A 27,362-nucleotide genomic window follows, 5' to 3' on the forward strand; every position below is an offset into this window, starting at 1 on the left:
ATGCATAGAAGTAATTTCTTTGTTAACAGTATAAATTGGATGGATTACATCTCCAAGTATTGCTCCGATCTTGACTTGACCTAGTAGGCTACAATAAAGACTTTCTCTTCAGCGACTGCAGCACTGCGCATACACCGCAACTACTTTTTACGATATGTTGTGTAATTAGCCGTAATAATAGCCCTATTAAAATCAGATAGTGAATGTTGTGTATCAGTGCAGATGTCTCAATATGTTTCCTTGATGTTTCAACAAGTCAGCAATAAGCTCGTTTTGTACCGTTTAAAAGAGGTTATTTCCGTAACTTGTAACATGTCACGCAACATTGATATAACTAAACATAAGCATTTTTTTGGAAAAGATTCTTCTTCTTTCTCTTTTCGTTGGTGATTTGGCTCACTCCCTGAAAGACTATTTTTACACTGATCTAAAAGTTTAGAACCCGAGGGTACGCTACAGTTATATTGACACTCCAGCCGGGAATGTGGCTTTTTAGCTGTTTAAAAGTCGAGGAAGAAATGACACGTCACTACATTTAATAAAATGCGTCAACGACGAATGCTTTGATGTTGTGATTTAGGTTACAGAGTGTAAAATATCACAACTAAAACAGGGTAAAGATATTAGAAATGTCTCTCTAAAAATACCTTACGAAATGAAAAAAAATCCTTTTTGATTCATATTTCAATTATATAGTTAATTGTGTTGTTTCAGAATCTAGTTGGATCATCTTCATTTTTCCGGCTTTGTTTCACGAATTCACTAAAGTCACTAAAGTAAATTTCCTCGCCACTCTTTTGCCGGCATTGTTTGAGGTTTATCAGCTTAGTTTGTTTGTATACGATAATTAAATAAGGGTTAAATTAAAAAGCAAAACTATTCTTCTTCAGGTGAAAACAAAACCCCATGCCAGTTTAAACCATTTCTTTATTTTTAACGAAACAAAGTGGTACAAATGATATACTCATGGCGCAAAATGTTGTGGGGGAGGGCTGGGGGTTACACGGTCCCTCCCGACACCACACCCGTGCAGCCTTCTTCTTCCTTGTTTAAAATCAGACTTCTATTTAGAGAGCGCTGAAGGAACAAGTGACAATAATGTTGTGAATGTGGGATTTTTATCCCTATTTTTATGAGGGATAAATTAAAGAATTTGATAAAAAGGTAACAAAATGAAAGGCACACTTTGCCGTTTGTCGTATAACGCTCGCCCGAGTTTTCCGCGAGCGTTTTCGCTTTCAGCAGAACGATATTCTAAAAAAAATCGGAAAGAGACGTTTTTATAAGCACCAACATAATTGTTGATGAACATATAAAGAAAATACTGATTTGTGCTGATATTTCCATAATGGAATAAATTTTCGCGGAAAATGTTTTCCAGTATTTTCCTTTTTGGAAGCTTTTTTGTAGATCATAAAAACAATCACAAAATTTAGATCACGTACAAATTAACTGCCACATGGTACATGCAAAACCTCTGTAGGGTGGGGTGGGTAGCCTTAATTGAGGAACTGGACTTTACAGTTGCTGTGCCATGCGCAGTGATACCATAACTAAAGGAACTGCTAATGTGAGGTCATGATGAACTGGAACAAGGTACATCATATAAAATTCACGTGTAAAATATCATAAACATCCGTGATATCAAATTAAGAACAAGGAAAACTTGGACAGCCTTCAGATGGTTTAAAATTGATACGACTTGGTGGGAGAAGACATAAAACTCTTTGCCACAAGAAGAAGAAGAACGAAAAGAAAGAAGCACAAAGAGCTGATTCTTATCTCTGTCAAAAAGAAAGATGGTAAGTTTTGTTTGCAAATATTTTATCGTTGGTACCGCGAAGGGTAATTTTTAGCCGTATTTTATAGTGCATACACCTGATGTGCAATCTTATCAATGTGCAAACAAGAACAAGGTTTTCTTTGCAGCTAGGGTTGCTGTCGGTTTATTCTAAAACAGAGTGATAAATTTCCAACCATATATGTTGTTTTTTCTGTCACCAGGAGTTCAAGGTGTTCCTTCTGTGTTTTGCCGTCCTTGTTGTTGCCACATCTGCAGCGAAAGTTTGTAAATGTGAAGACAAAAAGGTAAAATGTCGTTATCTGATTTAAGTAATCCCATGAAATTCAGGCCACAGTAGACTAAACATTTTTGCCAGTAATCATTTACAGACATAAGCCAATCCGTCCAATAAAGAGCTGATTTTAACCACTTTAATAGCCAAAAAGAAAAATAAATATGGCAGCATCTTTTGTAGAATTTTTCAGTTAATTGTTAAACAATTCGAGAAAAAGGAACTTGAGTTTGAATCATCAAGGAATGGTCACGCAGATTGCTAAAATAATTCCCAGGCCACAGAGCGCTGTAGTCTGTTAATTCCAACGAACAATTTGCTTTGTTAGTGTAATCAAAAGGTTCCAAGAAACAAACTTTGCAGCACGAACAATCATCTTACTTTTCTTTACGCTTAAGGGTGATATGATGTTACTTTAGTGTAAAATGACCTGGCTATACTGAAATCATGGTAAAATATCGAATTCTCTCTTTCATTTCGCAGGAAACTGTGTCCAAGTACAATGTGAAAGTTAAGGATGGAGATAAAGAGGTCGATGAAGAAATTGAAGTCGACACTGAGAAACAAACAGAGAAATTTCATATCTCAAAGACAGATTCCTCGAACGCAGGAGAAGTCGATGTTGTTTACGACTTCAAAAAGGTAAATACCTGCTTGCTTCTTTTTTTTCTACTTTTGCACTTTTTCCCCTCTGGCCCCTTATCAAAGTCATTAATCTTCATTTACGTCGTTAAATACTACAGTTGTACTCTCTATGCACTACGCTGTTTCTCTGTTTTCCTTAACTCTAAGATTCTCACCTGTGATTATAATTCATGATTAAAGCGTTAACTATTTTTCAATGTTGTAGAACTTGGCCATGCACCGACTTTCTGCCAGCAAAGCCTGCTTTCTGAGTGACTCCACTGAAAATCTGCCAAAGCCTGATGACCTCGTCAAGATACTTAACAAGGTAGGACAAGTGTTAAATAAACTGTTCTTAGTCGTTGCACATCCCCATAGCAGTCAACTGAATAGTTTTTAAATTTTAAGTGTCAAATTGAAAGTCTTTGAACTCTCGAATGATCCAAGAGCTTCGCATTCTTAAAAAGAATTAGAAAATGAAGAGAGTGAAGGTGCAGGCATTTTGCCAAGCTTAACGAGCAGAAGTAACATGATTTACATTTGTTTCATTCTTAGGAGATCACCGACGGCTCGTCACATGCAAAGAAAACGACTGACTATGAGTATGAAGTTGTTGGCACTGTCAATGATCGCTCGGATCTAAATGATGAAATGGCTGCCCTGTGTGCCAAGCTGCCTATTTATCGCATTAAGGAAAGAAACACTGGACGAAAAAATGGATTTACTCAAGTTTGAAAGTTGAGCAAATATGATGCAAATTTGGGCATCTATCTTTGCACTAAATTTGCTCAAGTTGTAAAGTCCATGTAAACACAAATGTTTGTATCTGATGAATTGTTGTGCAAATGTGACGCAAAGATGACATTTGCTCCTTATTTACCTCACTTTTGCTCGCAAGGCAAATTTTTAACTTTTATATTCATTTGTTAAACATTTGCCTACTGTGTATAAATTACAAGTTTACTACTTAATGCAAATTCAAGTAAACACTGTGCAAAATAAATTGTTTGTACTAGGTTTACATCACATTTGCGCGAGATACAAATAAGTAACTTTACGGTCAATTTTCTCGGATTTGCCATACAAGCAAACGTGTACATTTGTTATAGATGTGCGCATGTGTCAAAGAAATAATTTTGCCTCAATTACGCTCACATTTGCCAGGGAGCAAATATGTGAATTAACCAAATAGTTGCTACCGAGGCAAATGTTTAAATTCAGTTTACTCAGGAGCCCATGGTTCACTTTAATTCTTCTTAATATTTGCTCTCTTTGGAAAAACAGTTTGTTTCAATGTTTCGTGTTTTCACATGCGAAAAGCAAAGTAGCGGGAACGATGAGTGGCGGCTGTATTCGCAGGCTATTCCCCAAGCTTACTATAAAATTTTCAATGATTTTTCACGTATAGATCAGACTTCGACCATCAACAAGGATCCGCCTATAGGCTTGAAATCATCATCTCCCTACCATGAAAACATGACGACCTTACTCCCTTATGTTCTGGCACATATCCCACTTGCGGAGGAAACCTATATATAGTATACTACAGTGGAAGCTCTCCAAGCGAACCCAATAATAGGTGGTCATGCATCTCTAGTTATGGCTGCAATGATATAACCATACGGGTTTTTGAAATCTTAGTTTTTGAAAATCATTTCTGTAAGCAGGCAGTTATAGTTTTGAATCCTTTTTTCGGCTCATGGGTGGCCATCGACAGGAGCTTCGATGGTTGTCTGTTTACTGCCATTTTCACTATTTAGACAGAAAATTAATCGTTGGGTGTCTCTCCCCACCACCCAGCCATCCCCACCGCCCTACTCTCCCTTGTTTCTTTGGGTCTTATCGGACTGACTTGTGGGCAAGTTATAAGCGTTGATAAGTGTGATGTCATATGCGGTAAGTCCAAGTGTGTATGCCCATTAAATGGGCGTCGATAACTTGAAAGCGAGGCATTTATGCTAGCTCCAAAATTCCCCCTGGTATACCGCAGGCACCCAGTATGTGTACAGGACACTACTTGAAATTAGGAATGCGTTCTCCTCTGTTCCTGATAATGCCAGGTGCCTCTGCCTAAATTCAAACAGGACAACAAAAAACTGCTGGACAAAGGCCCAACAGTCAGCTCATTTTATATTTCACCTATATAAAGTAACCACTGCTTGAAAGTGGAGTAAGGGATTTCAAAAAGTTTCCATTACAGTAGTTTATGATACTCATGAAGAAAGTGGAAAGCTGAATACCAACAATAACATTCAAATTGTTCAATAATTCGTTTTCATTATTTCAACTGAAGGACTTGATCATTTCAAGAAAAAATAATAAATTCTTGTTTATTCTTATTCTTCGTTGTCACCTTTGGGCTAAAAAACATGGTTTCATCAGTAAATCCTCAACTGTTTTTTTTTCTATGCGAAGATTATGTCTATAATAAAAAGGGTTTCAAGAAAATAATAAAATAATTGCTTGCTTATTTATTGTCAATCATGATTGGTATTTACATTGTTATACAGCTATTTCAATAAACGTTGTCGGGCCAAAGCTAAAACCTAAAGGCAAGACCGTAGGGCGTTTTGGGTATTCACTGCAAATTTACATATAAGCTTCATTAAATGCACAAATTTGTATTTCGCACGGGAAGAATTCACGAGTTTGTTTTTCATTTCAGGAAGCCTTTCTGTAGCTTTACTTTCACTGTATCTTGCCTCTGAGTTTTTTGAAAATTCTTCTTTAATTCAGTGTGGCTAAAAGCACCTCGTTTCACATGTTTGAAGAAAATGAAAACGTGGAAATTTGCGTTTGCCATGTCACTATATATTTTAGTATTCAACACGTGCAGTTACTCTCTTCTTCTACCCATACTGCCTTTCAGTCTTGTCTTTAAGCTTTCATCCGGACAACGTTAACTGAAATAGCTGTATACAGTTGAACCCCGGTAACTCGAACTCTGAAGGGAAGCGAAAAACAGTTCCAGTTAGCGGGGTTTTCGAATTAACCGAGTAAAAATGACTGAAATGTGGGTCCAAGGGAAATAGAAGCTAGTTCGAGTTAGCAGTGTTGTTTTAGTTATCCGAGTTCGAGTTACCGGGGTTCTACTGTAGTTTTCACTGACTGACTAAAGACGACCACATCTTGACAGTGGGCTTCCTAAAAACGACCACATTTTGAAAACCCAATAGTGGAAACTACAGTAGAACCCCGGTAACTCTAACTCGGATAACTCAAACAACCCCGCTAACTCAAACTAGCTTCTATTTCCCTTGGACCCACTTTTCAGTCATTTTTACTCGGTTAATTCGAAAACCCCGCTAACTCGAACTGTTTTTTGTTTCCCTTCAGAGTTTGAGTTACTGGGGTTCAACTGTATGTAACAAAGATGACTGGTCTTTCCTTTAATGGAATTCTATTGAAATTGTCTTAATTTATTAAAGCATCCACTAAGAGAATGAAATTTTATCTGCTGGGATTCGGTTCTATCATTAACCTGTGAGAAAAGGAGTCATTGTTTACTGATGTAACCAGGGGAGAAACAGGAATTGTCTAACTGTTTTAAGAGTGATGCTTCTTTAGTGACTTTCAAAACTTTGACGATAGATATTTGTTGAATTGTTTAACAGCAACTAACATGCCTGGCTATAAAAGATATTGTAGCATTGGCCAGAGACCCCACACTCCTAGTAGCAGTGGTTGGTCATTAGAACTCCTGGGATCTTTTACATGACTGAGGTGTCTTTAGTTTATTTCCGTCAGTGATTTGTCAGCAGAAACCCCAGCATCTTTATCATGGCTGAGCTGGATACTTTGTGCCTGTTGTGATTCATCTTTGCCAAGGCTGAATAAAAAAGAAATTAAACAATTAACATATCAAGTTTTTCAGGTCTTTTGTTTATTTTATGGCAAGCCTGCAGGACTTGACAAAATACACAAAACAACTAAAAATAATTATGTCAATTTTGAAAACATGGCCAAAATGCAAAAGACTGTACATGGTAATGATAACCTTATTTGGCATGTTTTCTATATCTGGTATGATATGATATGTGCCATATCATATCTAATAAACCACAGTCTGAAAAAATTCTTTAACTTACAACATATTTGCACAGTATTGATCACTGCTAGACAAATTGTCATCTTAGCAAGACAAAAATTAAAATTATACAAGGAAATTATATTCTTATCATTGCCTGTGACTGTTTTTCTTTTTTTCTGAGATTTTTTTTGCCTCACTGAAAGACTATGACATTAAGAGAAATATGGTAAGTTATTTTTGCTAACCAGTTTTATTTTCACCCACCCAAGGAGCCTGTTCACGGGCTACAATCTCGTCCACAAGTATTGGGATTAATTTCAGAGAAATTATTAACAAATTCCCTGGCCAGTCTAAGAGGAAGCTGTCTACCTACCAAAGTCCTCAAATGCTCCCACCATATGGGGCTTCCCTAGCCTGAGATCTTGGATTGTACAGTTCCAGAAAATATCCATAGTCATTAAAAATTCTCAGGGAGGAAGGGGGACTCAAAAGCCAAATTATTATTTGAAGGAACATATGGAAATTATCTGGAATTTCCAGAAGAGTGGGAGGGGGGGAATTTACACTGTAACCCAAACAGCCTTCTGTGGGGAGGGTTTTCTCTCCATTTTCAATTGTGTCACAGTATTTTTTCTCGCTATTTTCAAGCATCATGGTCTATTTTTCCCCTTATCATGTGTCACACATAAACTCGTTGCTACCCTCTTAAAGGATTTTTTTTTTCAAAGGTATTAGTTAAGCAAACCAATGCAAAGAGAGCATATGAGTGATGAAAGTTCACTCTTTGGGGCACATGAAAGCCCCAGACAATGAACAATGAACTACATGTAGTGAGCAGTGAATTTATACTTATTAGTTGCGGTTCCACTAGACCTCGGCCCGAGGTAACCCCGTGGGTAATTGCCTTGGGTTGGGATCGGTTTGGGTTTCCGGTCAGGTTAACACCTCCGGTTACATTGCAAATAATTACCCGAGGTCAACTTTCGATCTTGCAGTGTATGGCGGCAAATTTAATGCATCATGGAGATCGCAAACCGCGAAACGCCTGGTTTTCTTTCGGTCGTTCTTCTGCTTCTTATACGGCAATACCCGGTTAATTTAACTATACAAAACTTCGTGTTAAGAAGAATGCGGAGAAGGCGTCTGCGATTACGATTTCTACAATCTCTTCAGATGCTGTATTTGTTTTATAGAACCCGTCGCCTACAAGTTGCTCGCCGGCCAAGACGTGCTTGGGTATTCCCTCGTAAAATATACTCACAGTGAACCTCGAAAGTTGGCCATGTTTGATGCCGCGTGTCTTGTATTTAAGTTATTTAGTACATGCCAGGATATTTGCCGCGATATTTTTGCGCAACACCACAAAAATGTGCCCAGCATGTGCTGCGGTTTCCGGATTTACTTTTTTCTTTCACCCGATTGGCTGAACTACTCTTGTGTTAGATAAACCACTGATAAACCCTACTACTTGGTTCGGGAAACGTCATGGGTAATTCTTTTGTTCTTTTTTATGTATCCATAGTGATTTCCCATGGGCAGAATCACTGCGGGAATAGAGGTCACACACAAATACAGACTTCCCGTGGGTAAAGTCTCAGTTTCCCGTGGGTAAAAGCTCTAGTGGAACCGCAACTATTATCAAAAACACAAAAATAGAGGGCTGTGAACAGTCTATATAAACAAACAGAATTTTACATTTCATAAAAACAGCTTGTATTATCGAAGGTGCAGTTAGGTTTTAGTCTGTCAAAAAGCAAGCAGTTCCCATGAGCGAAACTAATTTACTGATCAAGTCAGAAAACAATTATTAAACTTGGTTTCTGCAAAATATTGTGATCTGTCAATATTGTGTCCTTCTACATGGAGGGTGCCCCAGCTAACCGAGTTACCCGGCTAGAAGGGATGAACATAGCCCGCCTTAACATGCAGAATTCAAAGCCCTTCTACCCGAGTAAAGAACAGTGTCATTGAAGCGTGTTACTGCCTGGGAAAACCATGTACCGGGTACATGTAGATCCAAATGATTGAAGAAAAATATGACTTTTTACTGAATAATTAAGGCTAGCCGTCTTCAAACCTCAGTATTATACTTTGATGCGCAAGCTCTTAAAAATTTACTGCGTCTATTTTTGGGGGAACTCAATCAAAATTCAACAGTCTTTGGCCACCAAAATGAAATTAAATTTGTTGTTTCGTAAATAAGGATAATCATTCCTAAGAAAATTTCAGATTATTAAATAAGCTGTTGCTCAAATAAATTTATATTTTCCAGTCAACAGATAAAACTAATTTGAACTAATTTTGGTTAAATAGCACTGTTTTGGTCCAGAATTTATACATTTTATGCCATTAACTTCATATTTAAATTAAGAACACGTGCAAAAACTTATCCCGGCAAGCCAGGATAGCCCAGGCAATTTACATGACAAAGGCTATCCTACCTAGAAGGGTGCCCCGGCAAGTAGACCGAGTGCGCAGGCAAGGCGGGTTTCCCGCCTAGTATGTAAACACTTCAATGTGTTTTCAAAAGAAATAGGGGCGGATCCAGGAATTCCTGAAAGGGGGGGGGGGGGTTGTATACCTTAATATTTTTTATGCATGATTAAAAGGGACAGAAGTTACAACAATAGTTAATATTTGTCGTTTTTCTTCAGGCCTCGTCTTGTATATTGAACAATGTAGCGAAGTGGTGGAAGTGAAACAACTACGAATAAAACAATCTTATTCTATTATTTTTATGCAGTTTCAAAGAAATTAAAAATATTCTGCGCAAAGGGGGGGGGGGGTGCAACCCCCTCAACCCCTCCCCTGGATCCGCCTGTGAGAAACGTATGAAAAGTTGGCTCGCCAGGGTAGCTGGGTTAGCCGGGTAATGTGGTTAGCTGGGGCACCTGCCTTTCATGTAAACCGGCCCTAAGCTTTAAGATTGTAGGTCGATTTTGTTCAAAATAGCAAGTGGTAAGTCAATAATGATCCAATTGTCATCAGCCTTCGCAACTGGTGTGCCATGATATCAATACTTTGAAGAGATTGTACAAAAAGGTGTTATAAGAAAGATTTAGATGATTTCTTTAAGACTTGCCTGTTCACGACGATGTAAAGTCAGCCATTTTGCTTAGCACTTTCTCACAACATAGAGCAATCGTGCTGTCAAATCTCCCATGGTCGTCGCTTGATCATCCTCAAGTGCAAGCACAATCTTTTTCCCGTTTTCTTCTTTTTCTCAGACCTAGCCTTTCTCTTTCATTTTCTTCTTTCGTTCTACATCCTCGCCTTTTCCTCTGGTGTATTCTTTCTCCAAAAAGATTCACGTTCATTCTCGATTTTTAAGCTGGAGGCCGGCATAATTATTCGTGTTAAAAATTCCCGCTTCTTCCCGGCAAAAATCGTGTCAGTGGTAAGGTTTTACGCTAATTTACTACTTCACTTATTGAACACGAAATGTACCGATTCGTCACCAGGTTCTCGCGTATTTTGACGTCATTGCGCTGTTTTAGCCAATGAAAATGTCAATGGCTGTCACGTGGTGAGTATTTACCCATTCAAACCGATTCAAACCTAGGAGCGCCATTTTATTTCAGTTTGTTGCTTTTTTTGTTAGTTCGTTCTTAATATTATGGCAACAAAATCACCAAACCAAACAGAAAAACGGGACTCTGAACATGAGGGATGCAAACAGTAATTCACAAGTACACCTCGAGCTTCGCGATCTCAAACGCAGCCATCATCTTCGAGCGCGAACGGTCCAACCGCCATGTAGACAGTGAGCAAAACGTCCTCGAACAACAGCCCATCTTTCACTGACAGTTTAAACCAGGAACGTTCATCGCCCACAGCGTCATCCACACCGGTATTTGGTGTTATCGAGTATGCCATACAACGGTAAGTAAGACTGCGAGGATCAAACTGCCTACCAAACATACTAACATTCCTCTGAAATAGAGCTTTTATCTTTGCTACTTGGTTGTTTGTCTTATATAAATTCATCCTGGTAATAGGGCTGAGTTTTAATAGTTCAGTTTGTGATATTTGTTCTAAAATCATTCACATGTGATGGAAAAACGCAGATAACTATGGAGCAGGGGACTGATTTGCTATTCTCTTGAGTGTTTACAGATAGAATTGGATGACACAAAGTCCTATAATGTACTTACAAAATAATATAGGATAAATGTTATACCGAGTAAATGCATTGTGTCTATAATACAGGCAACAAATGCAACCTAAGAATCCTGAAGGTTGGTACATTGCATTTAATGTATGCACATGAAAATGGTGGTGGACAAATCACTGACCCCCAGTCCATGGACTACCCCCATGGACTACCCAAATGGACTACCTAAAATGGACTACCCCTCAGTAAAAAATGGACTACCCCTTAAAGTACTATTCCGAGTGTGTACTACTTACTGAGCTGTTGTTATACGCACATAATTTGCACTTACTTCGGTTACTTTCGACAACTCTAGCCGCCATTTTGAATGAATTACAGTATACATCTGCTGACCTCAAAAAGCGAAGACTCATGCCCAGACTCAGCACTATTTTTTCCTCAGGATCTGTCTGCCTACCGGTTCTGTTCTCCTCGCTGCGCTGACAAAGTTATTCATTCAAAAATTTTCTCTGGCCACCAAATGTTTAAGATGCGTCTCAAGCAACTATCTGATACTATTTATAAAAGTTTGGATCTTCTGTAGTGCAGTGCAGTTCCTGTTTTGTCTGTCTCTATGCACACAGCGGTCAAACGCAAAAATGACGTCACCTCCGGTTTTCGGCGCCTCGAACTTTTCTGAGAATTTGTCTCGAAAGTGTGCAAACTTTTGTAGGAAATTGTTAAAGAAGTGGTACGGTGAAAGAACAGTTCAAGCTGGGACACTCAGTGGAGATGAATTATCAAATTTCCAATCCATAAGCGGCGTATAAACCTTAACTTTCCAAGGACGGCGTTAACTTTTGGCTTTAAAGCAAAAGTTTTCGGAAAATTTAAGACTTTGTATGGAAAAGTTTGGCGGGAATTACACAGGAACTGCGCACGCGCGCTGCGTTTGACCGCTGTGTGGTCTCTATGAGTCTTTGAGTCTACACTTTCGTGATCAGCGGATGTTCCTTTAGTATAATATATTCAAAATGGCGGCGAGAGGGATTCGTTCGGCTTGAAAATAAACAAGGTAAGACGTAAGTGCAAATTATGTGCGTATAACAACAGCTCAGTAAGTGGTACACACTCGGAATAGTACTTTAAGGGTAGTCCATTTTTTAGGGGTAGTCCATTTTAGGTAGTCCATTTGGGTAGTCCATGGGGGTAGTCCATGGACTGGGGGTCAGTGTTTTGTCCACCACCCATGAAAATACAAAACAAAGATACTTAATACAATCTACTGGACATTTTTATCAATTCGCTTTTTTCACGATCCCATAATACATCTTGTTTTATTTAAATAACCCCCCAAAATTTTTGCATAAGCATTGTTTTCAATTTCTCTGGGGACGATTGCACGTCACTGTAAATCCCAAGAGAAATTGAAAACAATGCTTATGCAAAAATTTTGGGGGGTAAACAAGATGTATTATGGGAACGGTGAAAACAGCGAATAAAAAAAACCCACCTGCTAATGAACGGAACAGATAATTTCTCCCCCAAACCAGGCATGCAAACACAAAGATAATAGACAGCGATGACAATTGGAATCTATGACTTTGCAAAAAAGCCTACCATATCATAATCAAGCGTTCATAGCACCATCTTTGAACAACGGTCTAAAAGCAAGCAGGGAATTATGCCTACTTTTTTTACAGTTCCTCTTGTTTTTTATTTTCATGTGCAAATGTACCATCCTTCAGTAAAATCAAAGCTACCTGTTTGTCACCTTAGTCTGAAGATGAAATAGAATTATATCGAAATATTTTTATTACACCAACCATTCCTTGCATTTGTTGCCCGTATTTTAGACACAATGTATTTACTTGGTATTACATTTATCCTTGATCTCTTAAAACTATCAGCTATTTTATCATTTTAATTAGAGCAATTTGTTTTAAATTCAAACCCACCGGGGATTCAACATTTAAATAATAGTAGTCAAATGACGGCAACATGCAAATGTGCTGTTGGGCATTTAAGCTGCACACACCCCAGTTTGGCGAATAAACAGGGCTCGCCATAAAAAACTACCGGTAATCAGATCTTAGAATTTTGTTACAGTATATGGTATGTGAAGTTATAATCAAATGTTTTACCAAGTGTAAGCTCCAGAAAATATTAATACTTCCCCATAGAGAGGTTGGAAATTTAAGGGAAGGAGAGGATCTCAAAGATCCAAACATTTAAAGCAATGTATGAAGCTAAATTAAAATTTTTAGACAGGAGGGGAGTCATATGAAAGATCCCTTAGTGGAAATGGTATGGATACAATGTATTTTCTGGAACCACAAATTGACAACTGAGGTTTTTCAGAGAAGAGGAAAAGGGCTTCTTTAGTCACTTGTAAGTTAAATAACATCCTCAAGCTAAAGGCCATTTAACCAACATTTCCTTTTCCAATACAAAGAATATGGCTTTTTTGCTTGGGCAGGCACCCAAATCAACCTAGATTCAATGGGTTACTAGCAAATTTAAGCTGGTGTACAAAGTACCAGTTGGCACCATAAAAAGTAAACCCTCATTTTTTTCTTCTTTCTCACAAAATTAATGTACTACACAATGTACTAGCTCTATCAACTGTTTTGTTAGAAGTACAGTTGCAGAACCTAGTCTGAATTTTTCATTGGTTTAAAAATTTTAATCTCACCAGTATAATTTTAATTGCCTTTGTTGAGTATGCATGGTCACTGATCTCATTGATAAGTTGTAAATCTGAAACAACAGTTTGTGGTGTTTATTCAGTGACATCCTAGAAGTTTTATGAACATTAAGTATGCTCTTGAGAACTCCAACTACAGATGTCTCAGTAGATAACCACACCTGCTATTTAATTTTTGACATACCGTAAATATTGTGCAAAAAGGTGCAGATTATACATGTAGTTTTACTGTAACTTTACCCCAAGTCTTTCTCCTTCTAATTTTTGTTTGGAATAGTTTATTTCAAACACTCATGAATACATCTTTTGAATAGTTTAGTGTTGATTAAATCTAAGAATATTTCTCTTTGTTATGTTTGAACAAACTGATTTTTTTGGATTATTATTATTTTGTAGCTGCTATGGGTGTCCATTTTCAGACAAAGTAAAGGCAAAGTGTCATGAACTCAAGAAATGCAGTCAACATCTCTCGAAGGAGCAGAGTGCCCAAAGCCATCTAAATATGGTAAATTTTTTTACGATTCAACAGTGTTCTAGAATTTTGTACAGTTAAATGAAATTAGTGTATGTGAATACAAAATGTAATTTAAATATTCAGAGTCTGTTTAGCTATGGATGCAAGCAGAAGGTTCCTACATGAAAGCGCAAAAAGAAAAACAAGAAGATTAAATTTTTGAATGCAATGCTGTGTATTTTGGTTACATTATTTAAAAAAAACACATTGTAGTTGTTCTAATTCTAGCTGCTACAACTGTAATGTACATGATATTTAGTGTGCATTCACATTCAAAATACATACATGTACAATGATTCATGCATTTTGCATAGCTCTCACTGTTTACTGTCTCTAAATAGATTCTTAGGCCTTTCTGTTTAAAGACTTTAAGAAAGAGTGGTCTTTAGATTGGTATTCTTTTAAACCCACATTTTATTGTCAATTTGTGACTCAAGAGTTACCATTGATAAATAATTTTCTTAAATATATTTTTCTTACACAGAAAAAGAGGCAGAGAGTAAAAGCTTTCAGTAGAGCAGTCCACATCCTAACAGTAAAGGAAAAAGATCACTACCAGAAATTCATGACTGTGGACTTTGAAGAGGAGAGTGGAAACAGAGATGGCTGTGAGAGCCCAGGCTTAGAAAAGAAATTCTTTAGCACCAGCACACTTTAGTGGCGCAGTCCTGCTTTAATGCAGGTTACATGTATGCACACCATTTACTGAAAGGCAGCACATAGATTGTAGAAGGACTGCAAAAAGGCATCAATATGTAATCTTGAACTCCTTTGCACCTGATGGCATTCCTTTGCCCTAGCATAACTGGTACCTTCTGCCCTCCTTTTGTTTAATAATGGGGTGCATCACTGCATTTCTAAAGCTTAAAGGAAAAAAAACTAAAATCTCATACTATTTTGTTTTAAACTTTTTGAGAACTTTAATTGTTTAAAATGGAAATTTCAACTATTGAGTGGTGATTATTACAGTACTGTTTTCCTGAAAGCTGCATGTACATTGTACTTGATTGAATGCTTTCTTTTTTTAATGTTTAGTTGTCTTTTTTTATGCAAAAACCTCATTTTTGTGAACAAGCTACTGTAAGTTAGGCTTTTCATGCTGTCATTGATCTTTCAAATGTGCATTGAACTGTCTGTGACAATGGCTGATTCATGTTAACCAAATGTTCACATACATGCACTAAAACAGTTTACTGATCATAATTACAATATTTCTTATGTAGATGTTTGGGGGAGTTTAATACTTATTGTTTTAAAATGTTTAGCTGTTTGCCTTCTGACAATATTTAAAGATACATGTACTTACCGGCATGTACAAGTATAATATTTTATTCGTTTAACAGTTACGAACAGTCAATCAAGAACATTAAGTATGGTAGGCATTCTAATGCTTACTGTTCTAAAAAAGTTTTAAGCTGCTTACCATGTGAGAATAGTTATTGATTTTAAGTTAGTGATGACCGGTAAAGAAATAGAAAGCATTGTATATGCCCTTTTTAAGACTGTTTCAAAGTGCTTAGCTGTTTTTTTTTTTTTTACTTCTATTTCAAGATATTTATAATATTTCTTTTGATTCCATGGTGCCATGTGACATTGTTGAAATAAATAATTACATAGAGCTTGAAATGTGTGCATGCATTTTGTTTTGTTTATTTTAATCCTTCTTTGTTTTCCATTTTCATTTTTCATTATACAAGTAATTAGGGAGTGGGGAAGTTTGCTTGTTTGGCACAACGTTTTAAATGCTTGTTCAAACAAAGGCTTTCATGATAAGTGAATGTTCACTGGCACTTCTTTTTGTAAATAGCATGTAAAGACTAGGCAAATTTTATATTTTGCCCTCCCTCCTTTTCTTGCAAATACTGGCCAAATATGGCATTTGACTATATAGCAAACATAACCAAACGAAAGCAAATATGGTATTTCCATCAGTGCAAATCCTTCCTTTCATGAGGCAAATTTATATATTTGCCTGCTGTTTACTGCGAAAGTAAAATTGATTTTTGGTCATATTTGTCACGCTATAGGAAATGTGTGCAAACATCAAGTTTATTTCATGTCCAAATATCATCAAAGCGAAGTAAACATCACTTTTGTAAGTATTTGCTATCAATGTAAATGCGGAGCAAAGACGATATTTACTAGATATTTGCTTTACTTGCAATATTACAGCAAACACAAAGTTTGACTTGCGTTCAAATATGATCAAAGCTAAGCAAATGTAATATTTTGCAACATATTTGCTACACGTGTAAATCCAACTTCTCGTCTAGCAAATTTAACTATTTACCTCACCTTTACTACACCAGAAAAGCTGTCGCAAATGTACAATTTATCTTTACATTTGCTACCGGTATGAAAACATTGAGTAAATGCGGTATTTACCATATTTGCCTTGTGTGCAAATATAATGCAATCATGATATTTGTATCTGAGCAAATTTGAGCAGTGTCGTTTAAATATGGTATTTACTTCATATTTGCTACGATTTTGCTAGGTTGTAAATCCGTTTTTTCGTGCAGTGAAAGCTCCTTACAATTGTTGAAAAGGACAAAGCCCAACGTAAGTAATACCACAGTTAGCTTAACCTGTAGTAATATAGAAGGTCTGACCCGATTTTGACGTTGCCATCTTGTATCGTTCCAATGCGCGAAAAAAATGCAGAACATCAGTTTTCAGCTGTTGTTGTGTCCTTTAATAAAGGGACTGTGTCGCGGCTGAGTTTTTATTACGTTTTGCCAAGTACTCGATATGAAACTTAACGTTTGCAAAAAAATTTACTTCTATGGATCTTAAAGACAAAACCATAGCTTTATTGTAACCGAATGAGTCTCCCGGGCGAATTAATTTAAAGTTACAAGCAAACAAGATTATTAACTTTGAGAACTGTTCAGCCCAACAATATTTCAAAAACCCACATCGCAATCTTCCTCGCGTTTGGCCATCCGTACCTTCTTTTGTATTTGATGTGTTATTTTCTTGTAAATGTTCCTTCACTGTTTTAAGAGGTTATTTTTTATATTTCAACGAATTTCATGGTCATTTCCCATGCGTAAATTTAGCTAAAGTCCGTGACATAGTCCCTTTAAGGCAAAAAACGAGAAGAAAACGCCTTGAAAATAATCATAGCTCCTCGGCCACGCAGGCTACTCACCACGTCGGTGGTATATTAATAGACGACTTGCATTCTGCAAAACAGTGGCTGATAAACGTTCAGTCCCAAGCGAGGAAAACTAATTCCCCATAATCTCAAGGGCTAGAAATTTGGGGGTATGTCAAAACAATATTTCTTACTTATAGTTCAGTGAATTGTCTTTGTCTGACTGCCATGTAGTGTTGACGTCAGCATGCCTATAACATAGAGGATTGCGTGACTCACTGAACTATTTTAGTTTCAATGAACGACGTAACGGAAAGAACACACTGAAAGTGAAATATTTGTGTTGTTTTACGAATTAACCCAGCTTTAATCGCAAGAATTCCTCCTTACTATTCAACATACATGCATATGTCCTTTAAAAGCTTAAGCTGTGAAAATTTGATAGAACATCAGACAGTGTTCCCCAGGTTGAATTTTTTAATAACGAGAAGTGAGATATTGATTACTTTTCATTATTCTTCGCCTTGTTGCAGGTGTGAAGCGGGGTTGCTGGTACCGCTGCTACACAAAATGTGCGGGATGGGTCTGCGGACGAGTGTGTGTGCGAGTGTGTATTTGATTTATAAGAAACTTTACCAAACGTTTAGTGCATCTTAGATCAAAATCTTAGTTAAATTTTAAAGCTTCAGACATAGCAATGATGATGATTTTGATGATAATGATTAATGATTTAAAGATAAGTTAAGGCATGACTGTTGTTACACAAATAAAACTATGGTAAACTAATAAACAGTGCAAAAATATACGCAACAATAAAAAGATGAGAAAAATAAAGTTACTTGTATGAGCTAATATGTGTCCACTTTTTGATTTTGTTAAAAAAAACTCCAAATGTAATGAAGTTATTAATAGTCCAAACAAAATTTCGACCATAGTCCCAAGGCAACACTTAATTGTCAAATATCCTATTTGTGTTTAAAAAGAAAATATCTGTTCAAAATTCAACCCAAATCTTAAAAGGAACGCTGTCACACGGTCTCTACAAGGCAACTGCAGGAATAAACTTAAATCATTTCCATCTTAGCCATCGTTAGACATTCTCCTCCCAAAATACGTTCTTGATATGTGTCAGATAAAGATCTACGATAAAGATCTACCAAAGTAAACCATTATTTTTTGGTTATCTGTGATTTACTTTATATATCGATCTTGTAGCTTCTTTTAGTTTCCAAGGTTGAAGTCTCCAAGGTATCCTCGCTTTTAACTTGATATCATGGATGTATGTGATATTTTGCAACGAAATTTTGGACTGATATTCGTGTCTCAGCTCTACGTCTGTAACATTGTGACCTCACATTAGCAGTTCCTTTAGTTATGTTACTACTGCGCATGGCACAGCAACTATTAATCCAGTTCCTGGACTCACCCCACCCCACCGTACATAGGTTTTGCACCCAGCAGCAGATACAGTAACCGAATTCTCAATTCTGCTGTCTGCTTCAAATCCCTGTGTGGGAGACGTGGGTTTTGTTTAGGACAGTTTAAATTAGGTAACAACAGTTTAACATTAAAGTCGCTCTAAGGTAGGGAAATTAAGTGGGCGACGTGGGTTTTGTTTAGGACAGTTAAATCAGGTAACAACAGTAACCGAATTCTCAATTCTGCTGTCTGCTTTAAATCCCTGAGTGGGCGACGTTGGTTTTTGTTTAGGACAGTTTTAATTAGGTAACAACAGTTAAAAATTAAAAGTCGCTCTAAGGTAGGGAAATAAAACATATTACAAATAACTGATTCTAAACGTTTCAGCTTTGTCACTGAAAACATATTCGGAATGCTATAGATTGATAAACTTGAGAGCCCCTACCAGGGAGGGGGTAATGCATTTTCCCTTGTTCCCAAAGAAATTTTCCATGTGTTCCCTTGTTCCCTAAAAGTATTTTGTCGATTTTTGTGATCTTTGTTCCCAGCTTTTGTTCCCCTGTTCCCAGCTTCATTTTGCTTTTGTTCCCAAGTTTTGAATTATTTTATGACCATGTTCCCTTTGTTTTTTGAAACCCCTGGGAGGGGTCTACATGAGCTCTTACCAGCACTTCCTTCAGCGACCGCACTACTGCGCATGACATCAACAGAAGGGACTTATGGTGACAGGCACAGAAAAAAAAAAGTGTTAAAAATTTATCACTCTGGTGTAGAGTAAACCAACAGCACCAGTCCGACGTTTTCATTTCTCTTTTTCCCAGCTGAGTTCTGCTCGTCCATTTTCTTCAGAATGACAGATCCCCGAGTAGGGAGGCGACGCTCCAAAATTTGTTTCTTTTAGTATATCAGCATAATTAACCACAACAAAGTATGGGTCAAGAGGGAACCAAATTTCATATATTTAATTTTCGTGTTTTTCTTTTCTTTTTAACTTCACCTTTCCGCACACAAAATAATCCTAAAAGTGTTTCAAAATAGAATTTTTTAGACGAGGATTCATTTAATGAAGGCATTGGAAGCCAATTGCAAAACAGAAGGAAAGATATTGGTAGAATCAACTTTTTTTGTTGTTTATTTCGAATGAATTTGTGTTTCTGACAAGTTTGGACAGTATGAAATGTTTCACGGGTTTTAGCCAAATTTAGACATAAAAAAGGCCACTAAATTGAGTAAAAACTATAAAAATAACCGCTTAAAACAGTAATGGAACATTTCCCGAGAATAACACAGCAAATACAAAAGAAGGTATGATAGGCCAGAAATTAAGAAGCCGGATAAAACGATTTGCGGTATGCCCAGGGTTTTTGAAAAATTGGCTGAAAAGTTTTCAAAGTTATCTCGTTTGTTTGTAACTTTTAATTATAACGTCCGAAAACAAACTTCTTTTTAATAAAACATTCAGATGCATAGAAGTAATTTCTTTGTTAACAGTATAAATTGGATGGATTCCATCTCCAAGTATTGCTCCGATCTCGACTTGACCTAGTAGGCTACAATAAAGACTTCCTCTTCAGCGACTGCAGCACTGCGCATACACCGCAACTATTTTTTACGATATGTTGTGTAATTAGCCGTAATAATAGCCCTATTAAAATCAGATAGTGAATGTTGTGTATCAGTGTAGATGTCTCAATATGTTTCCTTGATGTTTCAACAAGTCAGCAATAAGCTCGTTTTGTACCGTTTAAAAGAGGTTATTTCCGTAACTTGTAACATGTCACGCAACATTGATATAACTAAACATAAGCATTTTTTTGGAAAAGATTCTTCTTCTTTCTCTTTTCGTTGGTGATTTGGCTCACTCTCTGAAAGACTATTTTTACACTGATCTAAAAGTTTAGAACCCGAGGGTACGCTACAGTTATACTGACACTCCAGCCGGGAATGTGGCTTTTTAGCTGTTTAAAAGTCGAGGAAGAAATGACACGTCACTACATTTAATAAAATGCGTCAACGACGAATGCTTTGATGTTGTAATTTAGGTTACAGAGTGTAAAATATCACAACTAAAACAGGGTAAAGATATTAGAAATGTCTCTCTAAAAATACCTTACGAAATGAAAAAAAATCCTTTTTGATTCATATTTCAATTATATAGTTAATTGTGTTGTTTCAGAATCTAGTTGGATCATCTTCATTTTTCCGGCTTTGTTTCACGAATTCACTAAAGTCACTAAAGTAAATTTCCTCGCCACTCTTTTGCCGGCATTGTTTGAGGTTTATCAGCTTAGTTTGTTTGTATACGATAATTAAATAATGGTTAAATTAAAAAGCAAAACTATTCTTCTTCAGGTGAAAACAAAACCCCATGCCAGTTTAAACCATTTCTTTATTTTTAACGAAACAAAGTGGTACAAATGATATACTCATGGCGCAAAATGTTGTGGGGGAGGGCTGGGGATTACACGGTCCCTCCCGACACCACACCCGTGCAGCCTTCTTCTTCCTTGTTTAAAATCAGACTTCTATTTAGAGAGCGCTGAAGGAACAAGTGACAATAATGTTGTGAATGTGGGATTTTTATCCCTATTTTTATGAGGGATAAATTAAAGAATTTGATAAAAAGGTAACAAAATGAAAGGCACACTTTGCCGTTTGTCGTATAACGCTCGCCCGAGTTTTCCGCGAGCGTTTTCGCTTTCAGCAGAACGATATTCTAAAAAAAATCGGAAAGAGACGTTTTTATAAGCACCAACATAATTGTTGACGAACATATAAAGAAAATACTGATTTGTGCTGATATTTCCACTATGGAATAAATTTTCGCGGAAAATGTTTTCCAGTATTTTCCTTTTTGGAAGCTTTTTTGTAGATCATAAAAACAATCACAAAATTTAGATCACGTACAAATTAACTGCCACATGGTACATGCAGAACCTCTGTAGGGTGGGGTGGGTAGCCTTAATTGAGGAACTGGACTTTACAGTTGCTGTGCCATGCGCAGTGATACCATAACTAAAGGAACTGCTAATGTGAGGTCATGATGAACTGGAACAAGGTACATCATATAAAATTCACGTGTAAAATATCATAAACATCCGTGATATCAAATTAAGAACAAGGAAAACTTGGACAGCCTTCAGATGGTATAAAAACGATACGACTTGGTGGGAAAAGACATAAAACTCTTTGCCACAAGAAGAAGAAGAACGAAAAGAAAGAAGCACAAAGAGCTGATTCTTATCTCGGTCAAAAAGAAAGATGGTAAGTTTTGTTTGCAAATATTTTATCGTTGGTACCGCGAAGGGTAATTTTTAGCCGTATTTTATAGTGCATACACCTGATGTGCAATCTTATCAATGTGCAAACAAGAACAAGGTTTTCTATGCAGCTAGGGTTGCTGTCGGTTTATTCTAAAACAGAGTGATAAATTTCCAACCATATATTTTGTTTTTTCTGTCACCAGGAGTTCAAGGTGTTCCTTCTGTGTTTTGCCGTCCTTGTTGTTGCCACATCTGCAGCGAAAGTTTGTAAATGTGAAGACAAAAAGGTAAAATGTCGTTATCTGATTTAAGTAATCCCATGAAATTCAGGCCACAGTAGACTAAACATTTTTGCCAGTAATCATTTACAGACATAAGCCAATCCGTCCGTTAAAGAGCTGATTTTAACCACTTTAATAGCCAAAAAGAAAAATAAATATGGCAGCATCTTTTGTAGAATTTCTCAGTTAATTGTTAAACAATTCGAGAAAAAGGAACTTGAGTTTGAATCATTAAGGAATGGTCACGCAGATTGCTAAAATAATTCCCAGGCCACAGAGCGCTGTAGTCTGTTAATTCCAACGAACAATTTGCTTTGTTAGTGTAATCAAAAGGTTCCAAGAAACAAACTTTGCAGCACGTACAATCATCTTACTTTTCTTTACGCTTAAGGGTGATATGATGTTACTTTAGTGTAAAATGACCTGGCTATACTGAAATCATGGTAAAATATCGAATTCTCTCTTTCATTTCGCAGGAAACTGTGTCCAAGTACAATGTGAAAGTTAAGGATGGAGATAAAGAGGTCGATGAAGAAATTGAAGTCGACACTGAGAAACAAACAGAGAAATTTCATATCTCAAAGACAGATTCCTCGAACGCAGGAGAAGTCGATGTTGTTTACGACTTCAAAAAGGTAAATACCTGCTTGCTTCTTTTTTTTTTCTACTTTTACACTTTTTCCCCTCTGGCCCCTTATCAAAGTCATAAATCTTTATTTACGTCGTTAAATACTACAGTTGTACTCTCTATGCACTACGCTGTTTCTCTGTTTTCCTTAACTCTAAGATTCTCACCTGTGATTATAATTCATGATTAAAGCGTTGCCCATTTTTCAATGTTGTAGAACTTGGCCATGCACCGACTTTCTGCCAGCAAAGCCTGCTTTCTGAGTGACTCCACTGAAAATCTGCCAAAGCCTGATGACCTCGTCAAGATACTTAACAAGGTAGGAAAAGTGTTAAATAAACTGTTCTTAGTCGTTGCACATCCCCATAGCAGTCATCTGAATAGTTTTTAAATTTTAAGTGTCAAATTGAAAGTCTCTAAGCTAGCGCTCTCGAATGATCCAAGAGCTTCGCATTCTTTAAAAGAATTAGAAAATGAAGAGAGTGAAGGTGCAGGCATTTTGCCAAGCTTAACGAGCAGAAGTAACATGATTTACATTTGTTTCATTCTTAGGAGATCACCGACGGCTCGTCACAAGCAAAGCAAGCGACTGACTATGAGTATGAAGTTGTTGGCACTGTCAATGATCGCTCGGATCTAAATGATGAAATGGCTGCCCTGTGTGCCAAGCTGCCTATTTATCGCATTAAGGAAAGAAAGCTCCTTACAATTGTTGAAAAGGACAAAGCCCAACGTAAGTAATACCACAGTTAGCTTAACCTGTAGTAATATAGAAGATCTGACCCGATTTCGACGTTGCCATCTTGTATCGTTCCAATGCGCGAAAAAAAATGCAGAACATCAGTTTTCAGCTGTTGTTGTGTCCTTTAATAAAGGGACTGTGTCGCGGCTGAGTTTTTATTACGTTTTGCCAAGTACTCGATATGAAACTTAACGTTTGCAAAAAAATTTACTTCTATAGATCTTAAAGACAAAACCTTAGCTTAATTGTAACCGAATGAGTCTCCCGGGCGAATTAATTTAAAGTTACAAGCAAACAAGATTATTAACTTTGAGAACTGTTCAGCCCAACAATATTTCAAAAACCCATATCGCAATCTTCCTCGCGTTTGGCCATCCGTACCTTCTTTTGTATTTGATGTGTTATTTACTGTAAATGTTCCTTCACTGTTTTAAGAGGTTATTTTTTATATTTCAACGAATTTCATGGTCATTTCTCATGCGTAAATTTAGCTAAAATCCGTGACATAGTCCCTTTAAGGCGAAAAACGAGCAGAAAAACGCCTTGAAAATAATCATAGCTCGCCGGCCACGCAGACTACTCACCACGTCGGTGGTATAGACGACTTACATTCTGCAAAACAGTGGCTGATAAACGTTCAGTCCCAAGCGAGGAAAACTAATTCCCCATAATCTCAAGGGCTAGAAATTTGGGGGTATGTCAAAACAATATTCCTTACTTATATTGTCTTTGTCTGACTGCCACGTAGTGTTGACGTCAGCATGCCTATAACATAGAGGATAGCGTGACTCACGGAACTATTTTAGTTTCAATGAACGACGTAACGGGAAGAACACACTGAAAGTGAAATATTTGTGTTGTTTTACGAATTAACCCAGCTTTAATCGCAAGAATTCCTCCTTACTATTCAACACACATGCATATGTCGTTTAAAAGCTTAAGCTGTGAAAATTTGATAGAACAACAGACAGTGTTCCTTAGGTTGAATTTCGTATTAATAACGAGAAGTGAGATATTGATTACTCTTCATTGTTCTGTGTCTTGTTGCAGGTGTAAAGCGGGGTTGCTGGTACCGCTGCTACACAAAATGTGCGGGATGGGTCTGCGGACGAGTGTGTGTGCGAGTGTGTATTTGATTTATAAAAAACTTTACCAAACGTTTAGTGCATCTTAGATTGAAATCTCAGTTAAATTTTGAAGCTTCAGACATAGCAATGATGATGATTTTGATGATGATTAATGATTTAAAGATAAGTTAAGGCATAAATGTTGTTACGCAATTAAAACTATGGTTAACTAATAAACAGTGCAAATCAGTAAGCAACAATAGAAAGATGAAGCAAATAAATTCACTTGTAAGCTAAGATGTGTCCACTTTTTGATTTTGTTAAAAAAAACTCCCAATGTGATGAAGTTATTAATAGTCCAAACAAATTTCGACCATAGTCCCAAGGCAACACTTAATTGGCAAATATCCTATTTGTTTTTAAAAAGAAAAAAGAAAATGTCTGTCCAAAATTCAACCCAAATCTTTAAAGGAACGCTGTCACAGGGTCTCTACAAGGCAATTGCAGGAATAAACTTAAATCAGTTCCATCTTAGCCATCGTTAGACATTCTCCTCCCACAATGTGTTCTTGTTATCACAGTGTCATGTAAAGTTCTATCAAACTGCACCATATTTTTTGGTGGTCTGTGATTGACTGGATATCTTCAACTCCTCATATATAACGGAAGGGCCGCCAAGTTATACCGCAAAAGACACTTGTAGTGTGCTACAGCAGTACTTCCTTATTTTGTCTAAATGGAGACCAGTGGGTTAAATAAGGTCATTTGCTTTGAGCTTCATACCGGATATCGGCCCTCAGCTTGCTGGTAGGTTGAAAGTCACCGAAGTTTTAAAAGCCTAACGTGAAAGCGAGGAAAAAATCCCAGTGAAATATCTGCACGGAAAGTAAGAAAACTGACTGAAACAATCGCTTGTGTCTTCATGAACTGGAACTAACAAATTGGAGCCCTACTGTGCAATTCTTTGAAACTTCTTTTTATTATGTTTAGTGACATAAATATCAAAATAAATCCTTGTATGCAGCCATTTCATTTACAACCATGCCTTAGACAAGTGCGCTCTTAAACGCTACTCTTCTGTATATTCACAGTACTTGTGAAAAAGATGTTTCTCAGGTCTCTCGCTTACATTATGCCATTTATCTTCAGGTGCCAACACAATCATTTTAAGAAACTTGATTTAACAGCCGTTTTTGTATAAGGTCTATATATGCTTGAGGCCATGTGTTATAGGCCCATTGGTCTCTTTTTTTCCTAATCATGATTGTCTGTGAGCATGTGGTCTCCTTTTTGGATCTTTGACTTTTGTAATTTTGAACACAGATGTTAGGGACGGACCATTATTTTCTTGGAGGGAGGGGGGGGGGGATGAAAAATTTTCCTCTGCAAACTTTTTTTTTTAGTTTATGCATCTCTGCAAACATTTTTTTTCGAAATTCTAACTATTTTTTGTTATACGTATCGTGTTTGCAAACAATTTATTTTGTCTTTTTAGGCCCTGCAAACAATTTTTTTCAATATTTTTCATCCCCCCCCCCCCCACCTCCAAAAAAATAATGGTCCGTCCCTTACTTCCGGAGTTGCTCATCGAAAGATGTAGATTTCACGTGCGTTTACCAGCGAAAATAAAAAAATAAACAAGCAGCTACAAGAAGAACATTTTCAACAGCTATTAAACATTAATTTCAGTCAATAGGGAATTAAGAAAATATATTTAAAAAAAAAACATTATCGTAATGATTCGATTTAGCGCCCGGGGCGCGGAGGGGGCGCTTATTCGAGACAGGGCGCTTATTCGGGACAGGGCGCGTATTTAATTTTTTGAGAAACAGCCAAATGTATCTAACAATAACAGGAACTGTAACAGTTAGAAATTGTTAAAAGTTCAGTTACTTTTACAATAATTTTTAATTTTAACAGTAAATATATATATATATGAACTGTACGGTGAACGGTCAGGATTTTATCTAGTTGACGTCAGTGACTTCAGTAGGGCCAGTTATCCACAATAGGTGCAATCATTAGAATAGGGGTGCTTATAAGAATGGGGGCGCTTATTTACAAAAACACATTCGAAGGGGGGTGCTTATTCGGAAGGGGGGGGGGGGCTTATTGGAAGGAGGCCGCTAAATCGAATCATTACGGTATTTAAATTATCTTAGTCGCCACTTTGACGACCAGACTTCGAAAGTTAGTCGCCAGTGAATCAAATCTAGTCGAGCCCAGTTAAAATAAATAATAAATACAACTGGGAAGACGGGAACCAACCTCGTTCCCAGGGTCTCTCTCTCCCCCCCCCCCCCAGAGGTCTGGGGGCGGGGAGAGAGAGACCCTGGGAACGAGGTTGGACGGGAACAAGAGCATATGTTAGGGAATACAGGAAAACAACGAATATTTTGTTGGAAAAGAGGGAAAATGGAGCCGCCTGGGAGGCCCTCGATGATAAAAAGAGAAAACAAATTGTGTTCGGGCCTAGAGGCCCTTATGGCCGGAGTTTACCTCGATTTCCTATATATCTCACTAGCCCATTGCAGGTCAAGGCAATACTCAAGGAGCACACCATGTTTAGAAACCCTTTTTATTATGTTTACCAACTTACATACCTCGTTGTTAGAAAAATTGTTTATCAATACAAAAAGTTTATAAGTTGCTCATTTTATGAAATTGACGTGATTTAAACACGGTGATAAATAAAAGTATTGTTTCCAACAAAACCAAAACAACTGTAACTGACAGCAAGAAAAATCTCAATCAAACCACCACTGACGGGGTTACAGTTGTTACACTGAAGGAAACTAAATGAGAACGGACTGCTAATC

At 37.1% G+C, this 27,362-nt stretch overlaps 2 protein-coding genes and 2 long non-coding RNA genes across 4 annotated transcripts; 3 read left to right on the forward strand and 1 right to left on the reverse strand.

Annotated features, from left to right (window-relative positions):
- Positions 1 to 1,728: 1,728 nt before the first annotated feature.
- LOC144653359 (uncharacterized) lies at positions 1,729 to 3,578 on the forward strand. Its single transcript, XM_078513338.1, has 5 exons — positions 1,729 to 1,802; positions 2,005 to 2,088; positions 2,559 to 2,717; positions 2,926 to 3,027; positions 3,255 to 3,578. Exons 1-5 carry the CDS (start codon positions 1,800 to 1,802, stop codon positions 3,432 to 3,434), a joined length of 528 nt encoding a protein of 175 aa, XP_078369464.1. The 5' UTR covers positions 1,729 to 1,799; the 3' UTR covers positions 3,435 to 3,578.
- A 224-nt stretch (positions 3,579 to 3,802) lies between these two features.
- LOC144653366 (uncharacterized) lies at positions 3,803 to 9,952 on the reverse strand. The gene is made up of 3 exons (XR_013570728.1): positions 9,812 to 9,952; positions 5,620 to 6,528; positions 3,803 to 5,209 (listed from the first exon to the last, which is right to left on the reverse strand). It is a non-coding gene; the product is annotated as an uncharacterized LOC144653366 (long non-coding RNA).
- A 193-nt stretch (positions 9,953 to 10,145) lies between these two features.
- Positions 10,146 to 15,669, forward strand: LOC144653364 (uncharacterized). The gene is made up of 3 exons (XR_013570726.1): positions 10,146 to 10,611; positions 13,926 to 14,034; positions 14,528 to 15,669. It is a non-coding gene; the product is annotated as an uncharacterized LOC144653364 (long non-coding RNA).
- A 6,022-nt stretch (positions 15,670 to 21,691) lies between these two features.
- Positions 21,692 to 24,840, forward strand: LOC144654671 (uncharacterized). The gene is made up of 6 exons (XM_078514870.1): positions 21,692 to 21,826; positions 22,029 to 22,112; positions 22,583 to 22,741; positions 22,952 to 23,053; positions 23,287 to 23,467; positions 24,527 to 24,840. Exons 1-6 carry the CDS (start codon positions 21,824 to 21,826, stop codon positions 24,610 to 24,612), a joined length of 615 nt encoding a protein of 204 aa, XP_078370996.1. The 5' UTR covers positions 21,692 to 21,823; the 3' UTR covers positions 24,613 to 24,840.
- Positions 24,841 to 27,362: the final 2,522 nt, after the last annotated feature.

This window comes from Oculina patagonica, chromosome 5, assembly GCF_052425735.1.
Source record: "Oculina patagonica isolate OP01 chromosome 5, crgOcupat, whole genome shotgun sequence".
NCBI lineage: Eukaryota > Metazoa > Cnidaria > Anthozoa > Scleractinia > Oculinidae > Oculina > Oculina patagonica.